The sequence below is a fragment of the Pollachius pollachius genome (genome assembly GCF_949987615.1).
Source record: "Pollachius pollachius genome assembly, chromosome: 6".
Taxonomy (NCBI): Eukaryota; Metazoa; Chordata; class Actinopteri; order Gadiformes; family Gadidae; genus Pollachius; species Pollachius pollachius.
Genome location: NC_136939.1, coordinates 23,451,996 through 23,470,832, shown reverse-complemented (window position 1 = coordinate 23,470,832; position 18,837 = coordinate 23,451,996). Strand labels below are relative to the sequence as shown.

Below are 18,837 nucleotides of genomic sequence, written 5' to 3'. Positions count from 1 at the left end.
CTTTATTGTCCCTTTTTGGGGGATAATTCTTTCTCTAAGTTAAGTTATCCTTTATTGTCCCTTTTTGGGGGATAATTCTTTCTCTAAGTTAAGTTATCCTTTATTGTCCCTTTTTGGGGGATAATTCTTTCTCTAAGTTAAGTTATCCTTTATTGTCCCTTTTTGGGGGATAATTCTTTCTCTAAGTTAAGTTATCCTTTATTGTCCCTTTTTGGGGGATAATTCTTTCTCTAAGTTAAGTTATCCTTTATTGTCCCTTTTTTGGGGGGAATTTCTTTCTCTGCTTTCTGGGAGCCGGTGAACACATACACACTCACACATGTACACACACAGAGGAGTGACCTTATCGGAGGTCCACACACATGGGGGGCACACCGGCACTCCCGGAGCAGGGGGCAGCCACAGGGCAGTGCCCGGGGAGCAGGTGGGGGTTTCAGGTGCCTTGCTCAAGGGCACCTCATCCGTGGATGAGGACGTAGGAGAGTGCGGCTCATCTACTCCCCCCATCCACCTTTTTTTTTACAGGAGAGAAAGTTTTTCAAGGACTCCCTCATAATAGAAACACAGAATAAGCGTATGCGTACCACCATTTGTACTCTAAGATGCCATTGGAATTCTGAGACTTTTCTACCTGAATACTTCAGACCTGTTTCATAGTGATACAGAAACACATTTCGATTTCAATCATGATAATGCCTGCTTATATACTTTAGGGTAATTCTTTATTCAAATTGCATTTTTTTTCAAAGTGTTTGGCGGACCACCTCTGTATTGCCCACAGACCCCTGGGGGGTCAGGGAACCCAGGTTGAGAACCCCTGGCTTATAACAGAGGTTCCAAACCTACTTAAAGAATTTGGAGGACCGGTCGTCGATTTTAAGCCTTCATTTTAAGATGCATAGGTTTATTATTTATTTTTTATGTTTAATATTGAGAAAGATTTAAGCAGACAGCGAACAAACAGCAATGAAATAAACACAAAAATAGCACAAATACGCGGTGCATTTACAGGGCTTAATTTGGGGCAAAAATTTGGGATTTTGAGAAGCAAACTGAAACCAACCCCCTCTCGCGGTCTCACCTTGAGGTCCCGGGTGACGTAGCCCGTCCTGTGGTCCGTGACCCGGTCCTGGCTGAAGTTGTAGGATCGGATCCTCTCCGACTGGGCGCGTGTGCCCACCTGCGATGGATCAAGGGAAAAGCTCACTAAACATGAGGTTAAAATAAAAAAAAAAAACTACAGACACTTTTGGGCGCTTTAGAGATCATTTGTTGATTTTTATTTATTAATGAATTGGTTCTTTTTATAATCTTTGTCTTTCATCTTGCATCTTGCATCTTGCTTTTTTTTTAAATAGTTTTATTTTATTGTACGACATGTTTTTGTTTGCCTTGTGTATGAAGTGTGCTATAATTATAAATAAAGCTGACGTGACTTTATAATTGTTTTCTTTAATTTATTTTATTAAAAGAATTGCAACCTTTCACAAACTGCCCAATGGCAGAGGCCGAAATCGTGATTTCCGATCAATACGCCGTCAGTTTTGCTCGTGTGTGTGTGTGTGTGTGTGTGTGTGTGTGTGTGTGTGTGTGTGTGTGCGTGTGGTTTAACTCCTCCCACCTGTTTCTTGCGCGAGCGGTGCCTCTCCTCCGTCTCTTTACCCATGATGCTTTGGTGCAGGCGGGCCCTTAGCATGGCCATGGCTGTGTCACGGTTCTGCAGCTGGGAGCGCGACTGCTGGCATTCCACCACTGTGCCTGTCGGAAAAACGGTAATCTTGGAAAACGGTAACTGTGGAAAAACGGGTAAAAGGGGGAAAACTTGGAAACCGGTAGCCGTAGAAAACAGCAACTGTGGGAAAACGGTTACTGTGGAAGAACGGTCACCGGGGAAAGCGGTAACCGAGGAAATCGATAAACTTGGAAAAAACAGACGGAGCCAAGACTCTTTTAAAAGTGGTCCATCGGTCGTCGTGGTTACGCAGCATCGATTCCCTCTCGTCGACCTATGGCAGCATCTCACCGGAGGGGAGGTGTGTGTGTTTACTCGTGTGTGTTTGCTTGTGTTAGATTGCTCGTGTTTGATTGCGCGCGTGTGCGTGTGCGTGTGTGTGTGTGTGTGTGTCTCACCAGAGGGGAGGTGCACGATCCGCACGGCGCTGTCCGTGGTGTTGACGCTCTGCCCGCCGGCGCCGCTGGAGCGGAAGGTGTCCACGCGGAGATCCCCGGGGTCGATGCTCAGCTGGAACTGGAAGAAACACAACAGCAGACTTAATGGGGCCCGTAGCTTTACCAGCCCTTTGCCTGTGTTTTAGTAAGTAAGTGAGTAAGTAGCATTTATTTATGATTCACATTTAAATACAGTTTGTAGTTTGTACATGGCGCAGAAAAGGCATATGAAATAACACAGACCCCTTTATATACCTACAGTACAATACAGACAAAAAAGATGATTAAAAATGATTAAAGATGATTTAAAAAAGGAGAGTACATGAAAACATAAAAATAACATGTCATAATAGGGGAGGAAATGCCAGGGAGAAGAGGTGTGATTTGAGCCAGTGATTTTGATTTGAGATTTAAAACAGTTGACGGAAGGAGCGTCTCAGATGGAAGGCGGCAGTTCGTTCCAAAGGCGGGGCGCGGCCACATCAAAAGCCCTGATAGTGACATCAACTCTGTGTTCATGAGACATACTCCCACCCTTACTACATTTAAATCGAGGTTAAAAGCGTTCACCTTTGCTTTCATTGATTCTTTTAAATTATTTTAAATGTCATTTTATATTTTTTACTATGACTATTACACAGCCTTAAATTCCACACACGCAGTCGTTTGACGTTCATAATATCGTCTTTAGGCGCACACAGCTTTTGGCCGTGATAATATATATTATATGATATAGATATCTATGTATAATATGATATTATTTAGATATAGACCTCCAGGACTCCCGCCGGAGCACCCGGAATGTTCTACAATATTTACAGAACACGGCCAAAGGCTGTGTGCGCCATGCCATTGCGGTACATCCACTGTAAACAGAGCGTATGGTACCGTGGCCGCAAGCTGCTCAGGGCCACACCCCCACCCCCAACTTGTCCCGCCTCTAATAACCGGCCAATTTCTTTAACGTCTTCAAATACTGTATTAAGGCCCCACTAACACCTATAACTAAGCATCCATAAAGTAGCATGCCATGGGACCTTTACCAACCAGCAGTCCCAAGATAAGAGGGTGGTCCTACAGTAGACCCACATGGGGGGTCTCGTACCTCCAAGGGCTGGGGCAGCACGATTACGGCCATGGTGCCCGTGTGGATGCGCTGCATGCGGGACGAGAGGCCCACCTCAGGGATCCTCTGCACCCTATGGGTGCCCCCCTCGTTCTTAAGGTGCCGGTAGACCTCGTCCCCCCGGATCTGGACCACCGCGTGGTGGAGACCCCCTGGGGTGCGGGGTGGGGGCCGGGGAACAGACGGTTAGTTTAACAGAAATATACTAAGCATACTAGACATCTTATAAACACATCACACACACAAACGTCTTATTAAACACATCACACACACACACACAGGATATCTTATAAAACACATCACAAACACACACACACACACCTTATAAACAAATCAAACACACACATCTTATAAAACACATCACACAAGACATCTTATAAACACATGAAACACACACACACACATCTTATTGAACACATCACACACACACACACACACACACACACACACAGAGACACACACACACCTTATAAACAAATCAAACACACACACACATCTTATAAACATGTTTAAAATAAATATACTAAAAATACTCGAGATCGGGTGAATACTAACTCAACTAACTAGGGGGAAACTGAGAAAAAGGGCTTGAAGGTGTTTTAACTGGCCAGAAAAATGGGTTATTTCTTCTCAAAATCTGGGGCGCGCCCCCCCCCCCCAGGGTGTGAGGTGTCAGGGGGGCCGAACGGCAGGGGGGAGTTAGTGTCTTTTTTTTTTTTTTTCATAAATTACTAATTTTACTTAATTTAAATAAGCATAATACCAAGGCAGACACAATACCAATCGCAGGCACTGAGTGAGTTCTGGCTGGGTGTGGAAAGGGAGTATCCACTCATTGGACAGCAAGCGTCAACACCTTACTACCCTTTGCCACATCCTATCTCTGTGAGATGGGCTTTTCCACTGTTGCTGAACTCAAAACAGAGTACAGGTCCCAGCTTAACATTGAGCAAGAGTTAAGAGTGGCGCTTGTTTCTCTGTTTTGACATTCACAGAATTAGTCTTGTTTGTCTTGTTTAAATGTTACAAATTGAATTAATCAAATGAACTTGGAAATTGTCTTAAGTTGTTGCAGATGTTATCTATATGTAATTTTATAAATTTTATAAATTTTCTATATTATTAAAGATTAAATAAATATTAGCAGGTTCTCATTAGTATTTCAATTTAGGGGGGGCGCGAAAAAATTCTGTCTCCTATGGGGGGGAATGACAGAAAAAAAATTGAGAACCACTGGGTTATAGGAATATACACTACAGTTCAAAGGTTTGGGGTCACTTATTAGAAATGTCCTTATTTATTTAAGGTGACATATTATGGAAACAACACTTTTCTGGGATTAGTTGTTTTGGGTCTCTGGTGCTCCCACATGCATACAAACTTTGAAAAAAGTCTGTACATGATTTTTGAGTTATATATTAGATATTTCTGAAAGTACCCCACCTACAGTTACCAAACGAGCGAGTCAGTTTCGGAGCCCCCTCATACGTAGGAAGGGGGTACGTTTGAATGTTACCTCCCACTTCCCCACTCCCCTCCAATCAGAGCATAGCTAAGACTTTGTGGACCAGCAGCTCCCGGAGTACAATCCCTTTCTCCTCCATGTCGCGGTTTATGGACTTCAGAGAGTCAAGGCCAAAGTTCCTTTCCCCCAATTCTTCTCAACAATGGCCGAGATAACCCCCACTACGAGTCTTTACTTGTTGTGGACGTACCAGAGACATCAGATGCAGTCTTTATGATTCATAATATCATCCAAGGCGCACATAGCTTTTGGCCGTGATATTAGATATCATATTATATAAATACCTATATATTATTATTATTATTATATTATATTATATTATATAGATATAGAGCTCCTGGAGTCCGCGAACGGCAACAATCCCTTCTCCTCCATGCTGTGGTACACTCTGACAGCTCATTGGTCAATGGGCAGCAGCTCATTTGCATCAAAGCTACAGACACCAGAAACAGCGCATTCTGAAGGGACTGAAACAGAGGGGAAAAGCGGTAGGCAAGTTTTTTTTTCCTAAAAGCTATTTCCAACAAACAGCCTCAAAAACGTGTTTTCTGGAACTCATATACTATGTTTACTTGTCGGGAAAACACCATAATATGTCTCCTTAAAGAAAAACACTGTTTCTTTCAATGAAAATAAAATTAAATGAATCAGAAATACATTCTTCACATTGTTAAGGTGGTAAATTACTTTCCTATATACATAGGTGTACAGAGACTCATTTCCAGCCACCATCACTCCTGTATTCTAAGTTGGCTAGACAGTCATTACCAGTTTATACTAGGTGCCAGTATAAACTGGTAATTACCATTTCACATGAGCGGCATGGCAGCGGAAAAACGGTGGTTCCAGTAGGAAATGGAACTTCCGATTAACATAATTGGCATGCCAGCGGAAAAACGGTTGGCCTATATGCCATGATACCACTGGATCATGTCGGTATAGAAAGGTTTATGACACTGGATCAGTGTTAAATGATAGGAACCTGTAGGCCTACTTCAATTTTTGGGTTAAACACCAATAAGAACAAATGCAAAACTTAATATTTGGCCTATTGAATAGTTATGAGTTGAAGCAGTCATACAGTAGGCTATATAGGCTACGCTACTAGGACACCTTGATAAAACAGGAGTGGAAAAATGGATGACTGTCTAGCCATAGGCTACAGTTCCACCCCATGGTAGATATAGGGACCTGCCTCTGTAGTCATAGACTATAGCTCTAAATCTCTTATCGGTTAGTCAGACCTGTTTAGGTGGCTACGCTACCTACCGTCACCGGAGAAAGTCTGGCTGTTTTCAAAAGCATCTGTCATTTCAAAAGCAACAACAAACAGATCGCACATATACTAACAACAGAACGGACATGAGAAACGTATAAATCCCTTTATTTACGGCGTTATGTTGTGATATAGTGTCGATAAAGACCAAATATATATAGCTTTACATTTACGGCAATACTTAAATTTATTACTTAAATAAATTATACGGAGGAGGCGGGGCGTGCTGGTGTCATATACCATTGTTGGGAACGGCACTTACCGTTCCTGAATGGCATATGCCGTTCCACCCGAACGGCATATGCCGTTCCACCTGAACGGCAGTTACCGTTCCTAAACGGCATGTGCCGTTCCTGAACGGCAGTTACCGATCCTAAACGGCATATGCCATGGTATGACAGTGGTCGCGGTGGCACATGCCACAGGCCAATAAACGATCTCGGCGGCTCTCAACAAAAGGCCGAAATTCCCATCTGGTTGCGCATTGACAGTAGCGTCGTCTTGTTGTTTACCTTCCTAATTTCTGGATTTCCCTATGGTCTCCGCGGTAAACGTCACAACGCTTTGAACTGTGGGTAATACCCTTAGGTGAAGTCTGCACTGATGCGGAATCACGGAAAGGGCTCGGTAAGTGTGGACTCAAACCCTCAGGCCCTTTGGAATTCGACATTGGGACAGCCCTAAAGCCTTAATAATTTCACAGTGCGCATCAACGTCTGTGAGACCGGACATTGGGATTGGGCCAAAGAGTCAGAGAGAGTCAGAGACAGAGAGAGACTGACAGACAGAGAGTCCCAAAACAGTATTGTTTGGGTTAAAAACTTTCCAAACTTTTATTTTGTAAATAAAAGTCCCCCTTGTCTGGTGGGTGGACAGACAGCGGGGGGGCTAGGGGTGGGCGTGTCTTACCGTGCTCCGCATGGGTGTAGTTCAGGAGGTCAAAGGCCCAGTTCTTATATAGGGCATAGCCCTGGTAAAGGTCAAACATCTCTCTGGTGAACTGCTGGCAGATGTCCCCTGGTGTGAACGCACAACACACACAACCAAAATATTCACTTGAATGTGTATTATTGTTACCCATAATGCATTGCATGTTCAAATAGAAAATGTTGAAATAGAAAATAATTTACAAATATGTGTCCAGCTGAAACATATTTATATAAATTTAATAAAACATTTACATAAAACATTTATTGAATAAAATATATATACTGAAAAATATATAAATATATATATGGCCCTATATAAAAAAAATGTTTTCCACTCGATTATATTAGTTTGGAGATCGTTTGACACAAAAGAAGAAATCACGATTAAAATCGTACTACTAAAATAGCAGGCCTGTCGCACCAGTAACTGTGGTTACTCATGTGCCAAGCAGCCTGCAAATCATACAGCACGCGGGAACGCATACATACACCGCAAGCAAGCACATACACACCGCATACACACACACCGCACACACACGCACATTCGCACGAACATACATGGAAACACACACACACACACACACACACCGTACGTCAAGACAAAGGCAGCGACACACTCGCCAAGCTCAGACGTTATGTTTTTAAACATAACGGCTCCGCCATCGACAAACGTCCAGGTAGGAACACACACGCACGCGCACACACCGCAGTGACACTCGTCCAGGTAAGACATTATGATTTTAAACATAACGGCTCCGACATCAACACACGCGCAGGTAAGAACACACACACATGCGCACACACCGCAGTGACACTCGTCCAGGTAAGACGTTATGATTTTAAACATAACGGCTCCGCCGTCGACAAACTCTCCCAGGTAACACATTCTGTAGACTGTAGAAATTGCGGTAACAGAAGGGAAGAGACAATTTCTCACCTCGACGAGCAACGGCTGGTCATTCATTTTGTCATATAAAAACCGTTACATTCAAACATTGCACCGACCGGTATATCAACACATAAGTCACGTGATCTTAAAGAGACAGTGTCCCTATAACACAAGAACGAAAACATTTCAATTACACAGTATGTTGAATTATGTTTATAGAGTCCACCACAAGACTAAACTTTGTTGCTCAAATGTAATACTACTCTTCTCCTTGAGCCTCCCGAAATGTCTTTACACTTTGTTGCGCAAACTTAATATTACACTCCTCCTTGAGCCTCCCCAAATGTCTTGCGATATTGATGTCCCCCTTCCCCCCTGTGGACTGTTTTAGTTGTTTTATTTTTCTCATGTTTTGTGTGTATGCTATGTGTGACTGTAGGCTACTGCTGCCTGTCTTGGCCAGGACACTGGAAGAGATGTTTAATCTCAATGATATTGCTATTTTCAACTAATCAGTAGTAGTTGCCTTGCATTTTAAAATGTCAATACACTTTTCAGCCCTGAATAAGAGTAAAAGCTATTTAATAATTGATTTGCATGCATAGTATACTACACTTTCCATTGAACAATTACCACTGTTAACATAAATTGACTAACTTTATAATGTAATCAAATGCTCACAAACTAGCTGCTTTCAGACACACGTATAAGTCCTGATATTCTCCTGATGGGCCGTATGGGTGAACAACATATCCTGACATTTTTACCCTAAAAATCTCCTGAATAATACTACCCGAGGTAGTATTTTCTCCGTAGGAAATGAAAATTACCTTATATGTGAATGAGGAGTAGAAAGTCTGTATTTCTCACACCACTTCAGTGGGAGTGTTGATGATGCTTCTGCATGTCATTGAGTGGCCCCCTAAATGATAATCAGCCTGTTGCCTTTTGTTCGCTGAATGGTTAACAATTATTATATATTTTGGGATGAACGAATGTTATACGTTGTAAAATTATAGGCAAAATGTTATTATATTATGCGCTCAGAAATTGCACATTATTGACTGGGTTCCCACATTATTGGTATGGGATTAATCACAACTAGAGGTTGAGAAAACTCTAGTTAAATTAATTGCACAGCCTTAACGAAGAACGTAACCCTTACCCCCTGTGGTGCGGCCGGCAGCCACCTCTAAGATGACATCACTGGAGTCTAGCGGGTCACATGGTAGGAGCCCTTTGATCAACTGGAGAAAAAAATATAAATAAACGTTTTACGTCTGCTGAGTTATAACAATCGATGTCTGAGCCAGGGGGAGTTTCGCGCCCGGAGAGAACGCACCTCAATAAGTGCGTGAAACAGTGTGATGTCGTAGTGTGCAGTGGGTTTGCTGACCAATCACAGCAGAATGGGCTACTGGGGAGGCGGGCCTTAAAGCAACATGATACAAAGCATACCGTTTTTGAAAGACGCTGAATTGGGTTTGCAGAAATAAACACTGTGAGAATAATAAGGGGTATTTCTAACATACAGGCATGTAACCTTATTCTAGTAGTCCGTGCAATTATTAACCCTAAAAAAGCGTGGAATGGGATCTTTAATGTTCACTGAATGTTCCGATCAGGTGACGGTTTTGCGACGGAAAATCAGAAAGACGTACGTCTCTTTTTAAGGCGTTGATCCGGTTAGAGATCTGCGCCTCTTCGTCTTTCAGCAGCTGGGTCATCTGAAGGTCTTCCTCAGTCGTACCCACCATGCCTACAGGAAACACAACACAAGACATATTATAAAACAAAACACACACACGCACGCACACACACGTATATAAACACTTCACACACACAACATCTTATAAACACACACACAAACACAACAATCAACACAACAATCTTCATCAGCCGTACCCACCGTGCCTGAAGTAAACACCGGCACCACAGAATCATGGGTTAAATAAAGCTGTTCTTACAATACATCTTATAAACACATCACACGCACACACACACACACACAAAACATCTTATAAACATAACACACACCCACAGACACAAGACATATTGTAAAGACATCACAAACACAAAATAAATCTGCTAAAACACATCACACACACACAAAACATCTTAAACACATCACGCACCCACAAACACACAAGACATATTATAAACATCACACACACACAACACATCACCCACAACCTCTTATAAACACATCACACACCAATCTCTTAAAAATATCAAACAAACATCTTATAAACACATCAAACACACACACACATCTTATAAACACATCACACATACACAAGACATCTTATAAACATATCACGCACATACAAAACATCTTATGAACACACACACAGACACACAATTCATCTTATAAACACATCACCCACACCCCCTTTAAAGCACGTCCCCGGCACAGAATCAGAATCAGAATCTCTTTATTGTCATCGAATAAAGTGCAACGAAATTGGGGTAGAGGCTCTCAAAATAAGTGTTTTTTTAAAAAAATGATTTTTTAAGAACAAAAACAAATGAGAAAAGGGTTGTTTTAAAATATATATATATAGAATGTTAAAGAATTCAAAAACAAATGTATATATTTAAAATTGTCAGCCAATTTTAAAGGTCAGATTGGTATGACACACAGACGCACACACACACACACACTTACTCACCATGCATCAGAGACAACACGTCTTCCAGATCTGTGAGGGCCCCTCGGATCTTCTCATGCAGCTCAACAAGGGGCCTCAGGTCGAACTGTCTCTTGTTGAGGCCCCGCCTCTCTAGGTCGCTGAGGCACGACTCCTGCAGCTGATTGGCCAAAACCGCGTGCTCCTCCATCAACCGCTCCACGTGTCTCTGCACCGATTGGTTTCCGTACAGATCCCCCAGGTCAGTGTGCAGGGGACGCGATGAACCCAACGTAGGTAGGACCCCCCCGTGTCTCGTTGTGAATGACCTCCTCCACGGTGAAACACCCCTTCGGTAAATCGAAGTTGGTTCCTTCCACAGAGTAGACAGTCCGACCCAGCGACGAGTCAGCGACCGTATGTGGATAGCCATGGAGCTATGTGAAGGAAATATATAAAAAAAATAAATAGGCTACATGTTATGGACATAAAAGTTTTAAGTACCTCGACCTGTTGTGGTGCTGGATGCGCCGTTGAAACTGTGTTGTGAGACGATATCCGGAAGTGACGTGTTAAACGCGCATGCGCGCTTTGTAAACGACAGCCCTCTGGGTAATGTAGTTGCTTTCGCTTGTCTTGATTTTTGACGATATTAACTTTGTGTTGAGTGTTGTTATCGCATTACTTGTCATGGAAAAAAGTATTATTATTTATTCATAATTATTGATTTCATCCCGTTTCATACCATTATTTTCCGTTTTATTTAAATCAGCAAACGCGCGCTGGAATTGTGGTCACGCGACGGCTCAAGAAATTGACGGTTGAAGTTCTGATAGTTCGCGTATCTCTTCAGAAAATTCGAGCATCGACAAGCTGTGCTTTCTCTCTAGTTTCAATAATGTCGGGTTTAACGCCTATTAATAAAAGTTAGACTTTAAGTATAAAAAAATGATGATTCAGTTCAATTGCTCTGACTGACCGGAACCTTTATGGGGGCCAAACTGAACGACATGTTGTGAAATGTGAGCCAAACCGTTTGAAATGTGAACTAAATCGTGTAAGTTGTTAAATTAATCCACAGAAGACGAGGAGATGGCTGTTTTTTCTTTGACCAAAGCGGTGGAGGAGGTCAGCCAGCAAGGCTATGCCAAGATGGCGGCCCTGCAGGATAAGCTAGACCAGCTCAGCTCTCTTCAGGTAACCTGCGATGTACTTTATTTAAGTCTATGCTTCATCTTGACCATATGTTTCAAGCTAACACCAGTTATGAATGCTTTCTTTTACACATACTGGACAACACCATATATGGTCTTATGGGTTTGAAGATAAGTTCAACAATACAAACATGGCCTCTTTGCCATTTTCGCTTAAATCAAAATATAGGTAGTGTTATCAGTGGATATTACCTATTGTTATTGTAGGTATTATTATTTTTATGACACACCCATATCCCAGCGGCTGGTCTAAAATAATTGTACCATTTCGTCAATAGGGGCCACCCTTGTATCCATAATGTCCATCAACATTTAGTATTCTTTCTTTTGCCCTTGACCCATGACTTGGATTCACCTTTCGTGACTATTTGCACTCCTAGTCGTACTTCTCACAATCGGTAGAGTTGTTATATATTTCTTTAATATTTGTTTATATGAGAGGCCCTATTGGAGGGCACCCTTTTGAAGGCCCACATTTGAACAGGGAACCACTTCTCTTTGTTGCTCTTGAATATTTTACTTGATGGCCAAAGAGAGGGAGAGAGAGAGAGAGACTGACTGACTGACGTATACACATCTACTAATATTGAATGAAGAAGTACGTGTGTATGTGTGTTTCTGTGTGTGTGTGTGTGTGTATGAGTGAGTTAGTGTGTGAGTGTGTGCTTGTGTGAGTGCGTCAGTCAGTGCCTGACTGACTGACTGACTGTGTGTGTTGCAAAACAAAAAACAGATGTGTGGAACCAATGACAGAAAACACCCTCAATCTCCATCCTCCCTCTCCTCCAGACCGTTCTGCACGATGCCGACAAGCGCAGCGAGCGCTCCGCCCTGGAGCTACGAGCTGCCACACGTCGGACCCTCATCCTGGACGAGGACCTCCACCAGTGCCAGCACCGCTCCGAGGCGCTGTGGTCACGCTGCAGTACTGCCAACAGCCACACGTCGGCGCTTCGGTTCCGCGTGGACGAGGAACGGGAGCTCGCCCGCTTAGCGCTAGCCGGGTTTGACGTGCATCGCGTAAAGATGGAGGAACACCGGGCGGCAGTGGCGCTCGCCGAGAGCAAGAGCGAGAGCCACCAGGCGCTAGAGGAGCAGAGGAGGAGGGTCAGGGAGCTGAGGGAGAGGAGGGAGAAGCAGAGGAGAGACCTGGAGGACCCCAACGGGAGGGCCATGCAGGAGGCCAAGGTAGTAGAGGGAAAGGGGGAAGGTTTGGGTTTAGGCCAAAGTATACTGCTCCGACTCCGTAATCCGTAATCGGACTACGGAAACGCCTTGAGCATTTGAAGTTCTCTGTCGGGATGTCGGATACGCAATGCAATTCGACGCCCGATCAATCTTATATGTTGACTACAAACCATTTGAATAGTGTTGTAAATAAACTTCCAAAGCTATTAAAATCTTATTTGGTTTTTTTATGGTCCTTAATGTGCAAAGTAAATAATGTGCAAAGTAAATAAGGTGCAAAGTCAAACCGGAGAAGTGATTCCGGAAATGATTTTATTAGAGGACCAATCACAGCCCTTGCCGTCTCAGTCCGTCTCCGTTGGGGCGACAGATAGTTAAAAAATATCAGATGCGCACGTAAGCTACAGAGAGGAACTCCGACAGGCTCTCCGGCTACGGAGAGGGTTCTCTGTGTCTACGTACAGCACTTTACGGAGGACTATAAACAGGCCTATTAGTCTCGATGACATGTGATTAAGTGATTGAATACTGAAGGGATTAAGACAGGGGATGGCAAACCTTTTGGCTCAAGGACCACATACATTTTTTAAAACTGACTTGCGGGTCACTAATTCGTCAATGAGTTCTAAGGGGCGAGTAACTGCCTTGCGTGATAAACGCATGTTTTCAAATTTGCTTTTGTTTTCTGGACATAAAAGATTTGCTGTCTCTACCATGAATGCATTTCGGAAAATGGCTTGCTTAACGCAGCGACCTTGGTTTGATGCCTGGTTGGGTCCTTTGCTGCATGGTTTCCATTCTCTCTCCCATATCTTCCTGTCTATCTCACTCTTATCTAACTTATCTTAACTTATAAAGCTTTTTTTTTTATATTAAAGGTCCCATGACATGCTACTTTATGGATGCTTTAATATAGATATTAGTGGGCCCCTAGCACAGTATTGGAAGTCGTTCCCGATTCAGCCGTGATGCAGAATTACAGCCACTACGAGCCAGTCGCACATTGAGCTTTCCCCAAACGCGCCGTTTTGGTGTCTGTAGATTTAATGCAAATGAGGAGGAGAGAGGCGGGTCAAGGAGGAGGGTGGGGGTGTGGCCCTGAGCAGCTTGTGGCCACGGTACCATGCGCTCTGTTTACAGTGGATGTATCGCAATGGTGAGGTGCACACAGCCTTTCTGTAAATATTCTAGAACACTCCGGGTGCTCCGGCGGGATTCCTGGAGCTCTATATCTAAACAATATCATATTATACATAGATATCTATATCATATAATACATATTGTCACGGCTAAAAGCTGTGTGTGCCTCCAGACGTTATTATGAATCTCATACGACTGCGTCGGGTTCTCTGACGTCTCAGGTTCTTCCACGTCCACATCAATCTGAAGTAGACTGAACCGCGTGCTCCCGGCAGCGGGTGGTGGGCAGCATGTCGCAGCATGTACTTCAGGGAGTCAAAGCCAAAGTTCCTTTCCCCCAATTCCTTCTCAACCAGGGCTGAGATAACCCCAACTACAGTCTTGTAGAAACACCAGAGACGTCAAAGAACCGACGTGTTATGCGCCATAACACCTACAACAACGGTTATCCAAATAGCAAAGAAGAATACAACACTTGCGTTACAGTGTGTGTAATCACACACACACACATGTGGCGCTCGCACGGTCGTAGCTCATTGTCTCATTGGCGGGCCAAATTCTCTGGGCAGGCAAGGCAGAGAAAGGGAGGTAACTTGGCCCCTTATGACGACATATGGGGCCACATTCCGAATCAACGCACCTGAGCTTCTATTTTTTCAAAGGCAAGCAGGATACCTAGTGCTCGTTTTACACCGAACGCAAGTTTAAGCCACTGGGGGACGATAGGCAGGCTAGGGGAACTCATATTAATGTTAGAAAACCTCATAAATGGAGATTTTCATGCCATGGGACCTTTAATAATTTTTTCGGAATAAACATGGGGCAGTCCGCATGTGGCCCGCGGGCTGTAGTTTGGACCCCCCTGGATTAAAGGGTAAATCCAAATCCAAATACATGTAATGAAGTGATTAATGACCATGTTCTGCGGTCACAGACGGGGCAGGACCAACTGAAGCAGCAGTTGGTTGCTCTGAGGAACGCCACCGCCCAGAAGAGGGAGGAGCTCCGGCAGGAGAACGACGTCCACGCCCAAATAAGGAAAGAGATAAAGGTATATCAGCTTCACTGCAACCAATGCCGATACATGTGATTAAGGAGCAGGTAGGGGTTAGACATTGAATACACAGACCGGCCATTATGGAGCAGGTAGGGGTTAGACAGTACAGAGACATGCACTAAGGAGAAGGTATGGGTTAGACAATAAATAACGATACATGTACTTAAGAAGAAGGTAGGGGTTAGACTGTACAGATTCAGGTCATTAAGGAGCAGGTAGGGGTTAGACAGTGAACACAACAGATGCATGTACTTAAGAAGCAGGTAGGGGTTAGACTGTATAGAGACAGGTCATTAAAAAGCAGGTAGGTGTTAGACAGTGAATTCAGTTGACTTGCCTGCATGCACACTGCATGCGGGTTTGCCGGTCCCATAGACGCTTAAGTGTGAGTTGCGCGTCGCCATGTCTCCTGTGTGTCACTAGATCCAACACAGACGGTACGAGGCCATCGTTAGACGTCTCCACTGTCAGCTGAACAAGGCTCAGGCCTACTACAGGTAATAACACTACATACTATACATTTACATTACAATTACAGGTCATAACACTGCATACTATACAGTTACATTAACATGTAGGGTGTTTAGCAGACGCTTTCTTCCAAAGCGACTTTCAAGGTACATTTGTCAGAAGAAAGAGAAACAATAATATATCTCTGTCGGTACAGTAAGGATGTTTATAGAAACAAGTGCCAAGCACTAACAATTGCTGGGTTAACCCATTCCCCGTGAACAACAAAGATATCTAGGATAAGATGATACACGATGCTAAGGACTGTTTTTAAGTGCCAGGTATACATGCGATTTAGTGATTAAATACAAGTGATTTAACTGACTAAATACACTTGATTAACTGATTAGATACAAGTGATTTAATTGATTAAATACATGACTTGAAGCGATTAAAAACATGATATTAATTGATTTAATCACACAACTCCTAGATTTTGATAAAAAAAAACGAATCAACACAATCTACATTTAATAAACGTGTATATAAATCATGGCTTCTCAACGGGGCAGTACCGCCCCCTGGGGGGCGTTCGCACAACCTAGGGGGGCGCTGGGAACGGGATTATTTTCTTTTCATTTTTTGGGGGGGGATTTTAAACTTCCATGGTTTTCAAATCTTTTTGGTGCAAAAATAGGTTTCCTGAAATAGATTGCCTATTTTCATTTGTTGGTTTCTAACCCCTCTACCGTCTCAGCTACTTTTCACTGTCTATGCGTCCTGCACACGCCCGGACTCCCGTTACATCAGCTATCATCATGATCTCTATAGTAACGCTGATAAACATATCCCAAGTTCGCTGGTTAACAGTTAATAACCAACACAACACAATCAAACATGGCCAATGAACTTTTTTTATTTTTTGTTTCATAGCCCGTTTTCCTCCTTCCTCTTAGTAGTATAATTAGTGATAGTGTTATTCCACGGCATTCCATCTAATGTGTCTAATTTCCTTCGGGTGCGGGTCGGGCGTCGGTATAAATTTATAGCGGGACTGCCCAGGTGCGGAATGTAATTCTCGGGTACGGGCGGGTGCGGGTTTGCAAAATAAGACCTGTGTGTTGATTCTTGGCCGTGGTGGAGAAGGAATTGGGGGAAGAAACGTTGGCTTTGACTCTCTGAAGTCCAGATTGAACTGCAACTTCAGATCCATGTGGAACTGCGAACCGCGACATGGAGGAGAAAGGGATTGTTGCCCGCGATTGTCTCCTGGCTGAGCCCCGCTACAATCCCTTTCTCCTCCATGTCGCGGTTCAGTCTACTTCAGATTGATGTGGAAGAACCCGATGCAGTCGTTTTAGATGATATTATTAATAAACAAATGCGTCGGGTTCTCCAATGTCTCTGGTCCTTCCACATGGATCTGAAGTTGCAGTTCAATCTGGACTTCAGAGAGTCAAAGCCAATGTTTCTTCCCCCAATTCCTTCTCCACCATGGCCGAGAATCAATACACGGGTCTCCACTTCGGCTGTTTCCCAATGCAAATTCGCTTCTGCCATGGTCGGGGGTTTGTGTCGGTCTAGTTCTCTTCTAGCTAAGCGGTGAAGAAATATGGCGGACATTGTGTTTACATCTCGTACGCGAGTTCCCGCCCCCCTCATTCCTTATTGGTGGGCTTACAAATTTGTAGAACCAGTGGTTTGTAGTCCTCGGCCCTTTTAGCAGGCAAGCAAAGTTCTACTGAGGTGACGTCAAACACGTCATTTGACGTCAGGTCAGGAGAAATGGAAGGAGGACAGCTGGGCCAAGGGAAGAATGGGTTAGACTGAGGGAAGATTTTTTTAAAATATATTATAATAGCCATTTTATAATGATAGAACGCTGGTTCTGTATCAGTGAAGTATTCCTTTAATTTGATAATTATGTAAACAAAAATCTATGTGTATATTTTTTAATAGCCCTTTATCGTTCGTAATTAATCATGTGATGAATATTCATACACGGTTTCCCTGTGTTTCAAAATCAAAGTTCACAGGTGAAACCCCCACACGGTTTAACCCTCACCATGTGTTTGACCGATGTGTTCGTGATACGCAGACACCTTTCTGGAGACGTCAATCACATGGAGAGGCAGGTCTTGGATCTCCGGAGACAGCTGAACTCATCCTGATTCCACCAGGACTGCTCGGGTCAGAGGTCAGAGGTCAGAGGTCAGGAGAAAGCAGCTTCGGATTAGGATCAAAACAGGGAATGAGGGTTTGAGAGCCTCATCGTTGTCCAGTCCCTCCTTTGGCCAGCAGGGGTCGGCAGTGGCCTTCTGGATCTGAGCTTACACGTTGTTAGGTTTGTTCTGAGTCCTTGCTCTGCTGGTTCTGAGTTCTGCGTTATTCACAACGATATTCCTCCAATTTCTAAGGTTTCATTATTATTATTATTATTATTATAAATTATGCATTATATTGTTAACTTAGCGTAAGTGGTGTGATTCATTTCAGCACAAATAACGAATATATTTTATGAACACCATGATAATAATAATAATTTATAAATAATAATGTATATAATACATATAATAATATAAACTATATCATAATTTTGTGAAAAAGCTTTATTTTGTTCAATCCATTAAAGCCTTTGGAAACGGGTGGTGGTGGTGAGCCAGCCGTGTTTATCTGGCACACAGTGTTCCCGCTTCTGCTCCGCCGGGCAACAGCTGACGCGATAAGAGCCGACAGCTTCTTGGGCGATAATCGAGTGGGAGGGACTAGCGAGGGGTGGGACTCCCAAGCACAAACTGCTACGACCGAGAAAAGTTCAAAAATGACATAGAAATTGTAAAAAGACACACCGTGTGAAGTAATTTTTTTGGCCACCACCTTCAGTAAAATAAATAGTGATCTGTTTTCGCTAAGCCCACTTTGAAATAATTTAGATGTTTAATGTTGATGGCGCAGTTGTTGAAATTAACAGATTGGTTTCATGCAAATCATGAAAGCTTCACCCTGTGTCATTGTGTGTGCGTGTATCCGAGGTTCGTGCGTGCGTGGGGGGTTCTTGATTGACCAATTTTCGAATATTATTCGAATACTTCTCAGCAAATATTGAATAGTATTTTTGCCAGGAATGCTAAACCCTAATATATATATATATATGTATAGGTAAGGTCTGTCTCACTTGTTTTCATTTTACTCTGAAATAACTTGAATGGGACTTTAGATGTCTGGGGATAAGTAGCACAGCAGT

General features: G+C 43.2%; 2 protein-coding genes across 3 annotated transcripts in view; one reads left to right on the top strand and one right to left on the bottom strand.

Annotated features, from left to right (window-relative positions):
- The window catches only part of mtrf1 (mitochondrial translational release factor 1), a 140,645-nt gene extending 129,585 nt beyond the window's left edge, over positions 1-11,060 (bottom strand). Inside the window, exons 1-8 of one of the 2 annotated variants that reach the window (XM_079738502.1) lie at positions 10,587-11,060; positions 9,576-9,673; positions 9,080-9,161; positions 7,006-7,113; positions 3,275-3,447; positions 2,131-2,248; positions 1,622-1,758; positions 1,082-1,180 (exon numbers count right to left, since the gene is read on the bottom strand). In XM_079738502.1, the coding sequence (XP_079594628.1) occupies positions 1,082-1,180; positions 1,622-1,758; positions 2,131-2,248; positions 3,275-3,447; positions 7,006-7,113; positions 9,080-9,161; positions 9,576-9,673; positions 10,587-10,977 (1,206 nt within the window). In that variant the 5' untranslated portion in view covers positions 10,978-11,060. Of the gene's footprint in view, positions 1-1,081; positions 1,181-1,621; positions 2,249-3,274; positions 3,448-7,005; positions 7,114-9,079; positions 9,162-9,575; positions 9,674-10,586 lie in introns of both variants that reach the window. The other variant, XR_013811924.1, reaches the window with a different exon arrangement.
- ccdc122 (coiled-coil domain containing 122) lies at positions 10,869-17,764 on the top strand (the record flags this gene model as incomplete). Its single annotated transcript, XM_079738504.1, has 6 exons — positions 10,869-10,899; positions 11,626-11,741; positions 12,548-12,946; positions 15,021-15,137; positions 15,567-15,640; positions 17,692-17,764. The coding sequence occupies 6 exons, from the start codon at positions 10,869-10,871 to the stop codon at positions 17,762-17,764; spliced, it is 810 nt and encodes a 269-aa protein (XP_079594630.1).
- Between the last annotated feature and the right edge of the window lie 1,073 nt (positions 17,765-18,837).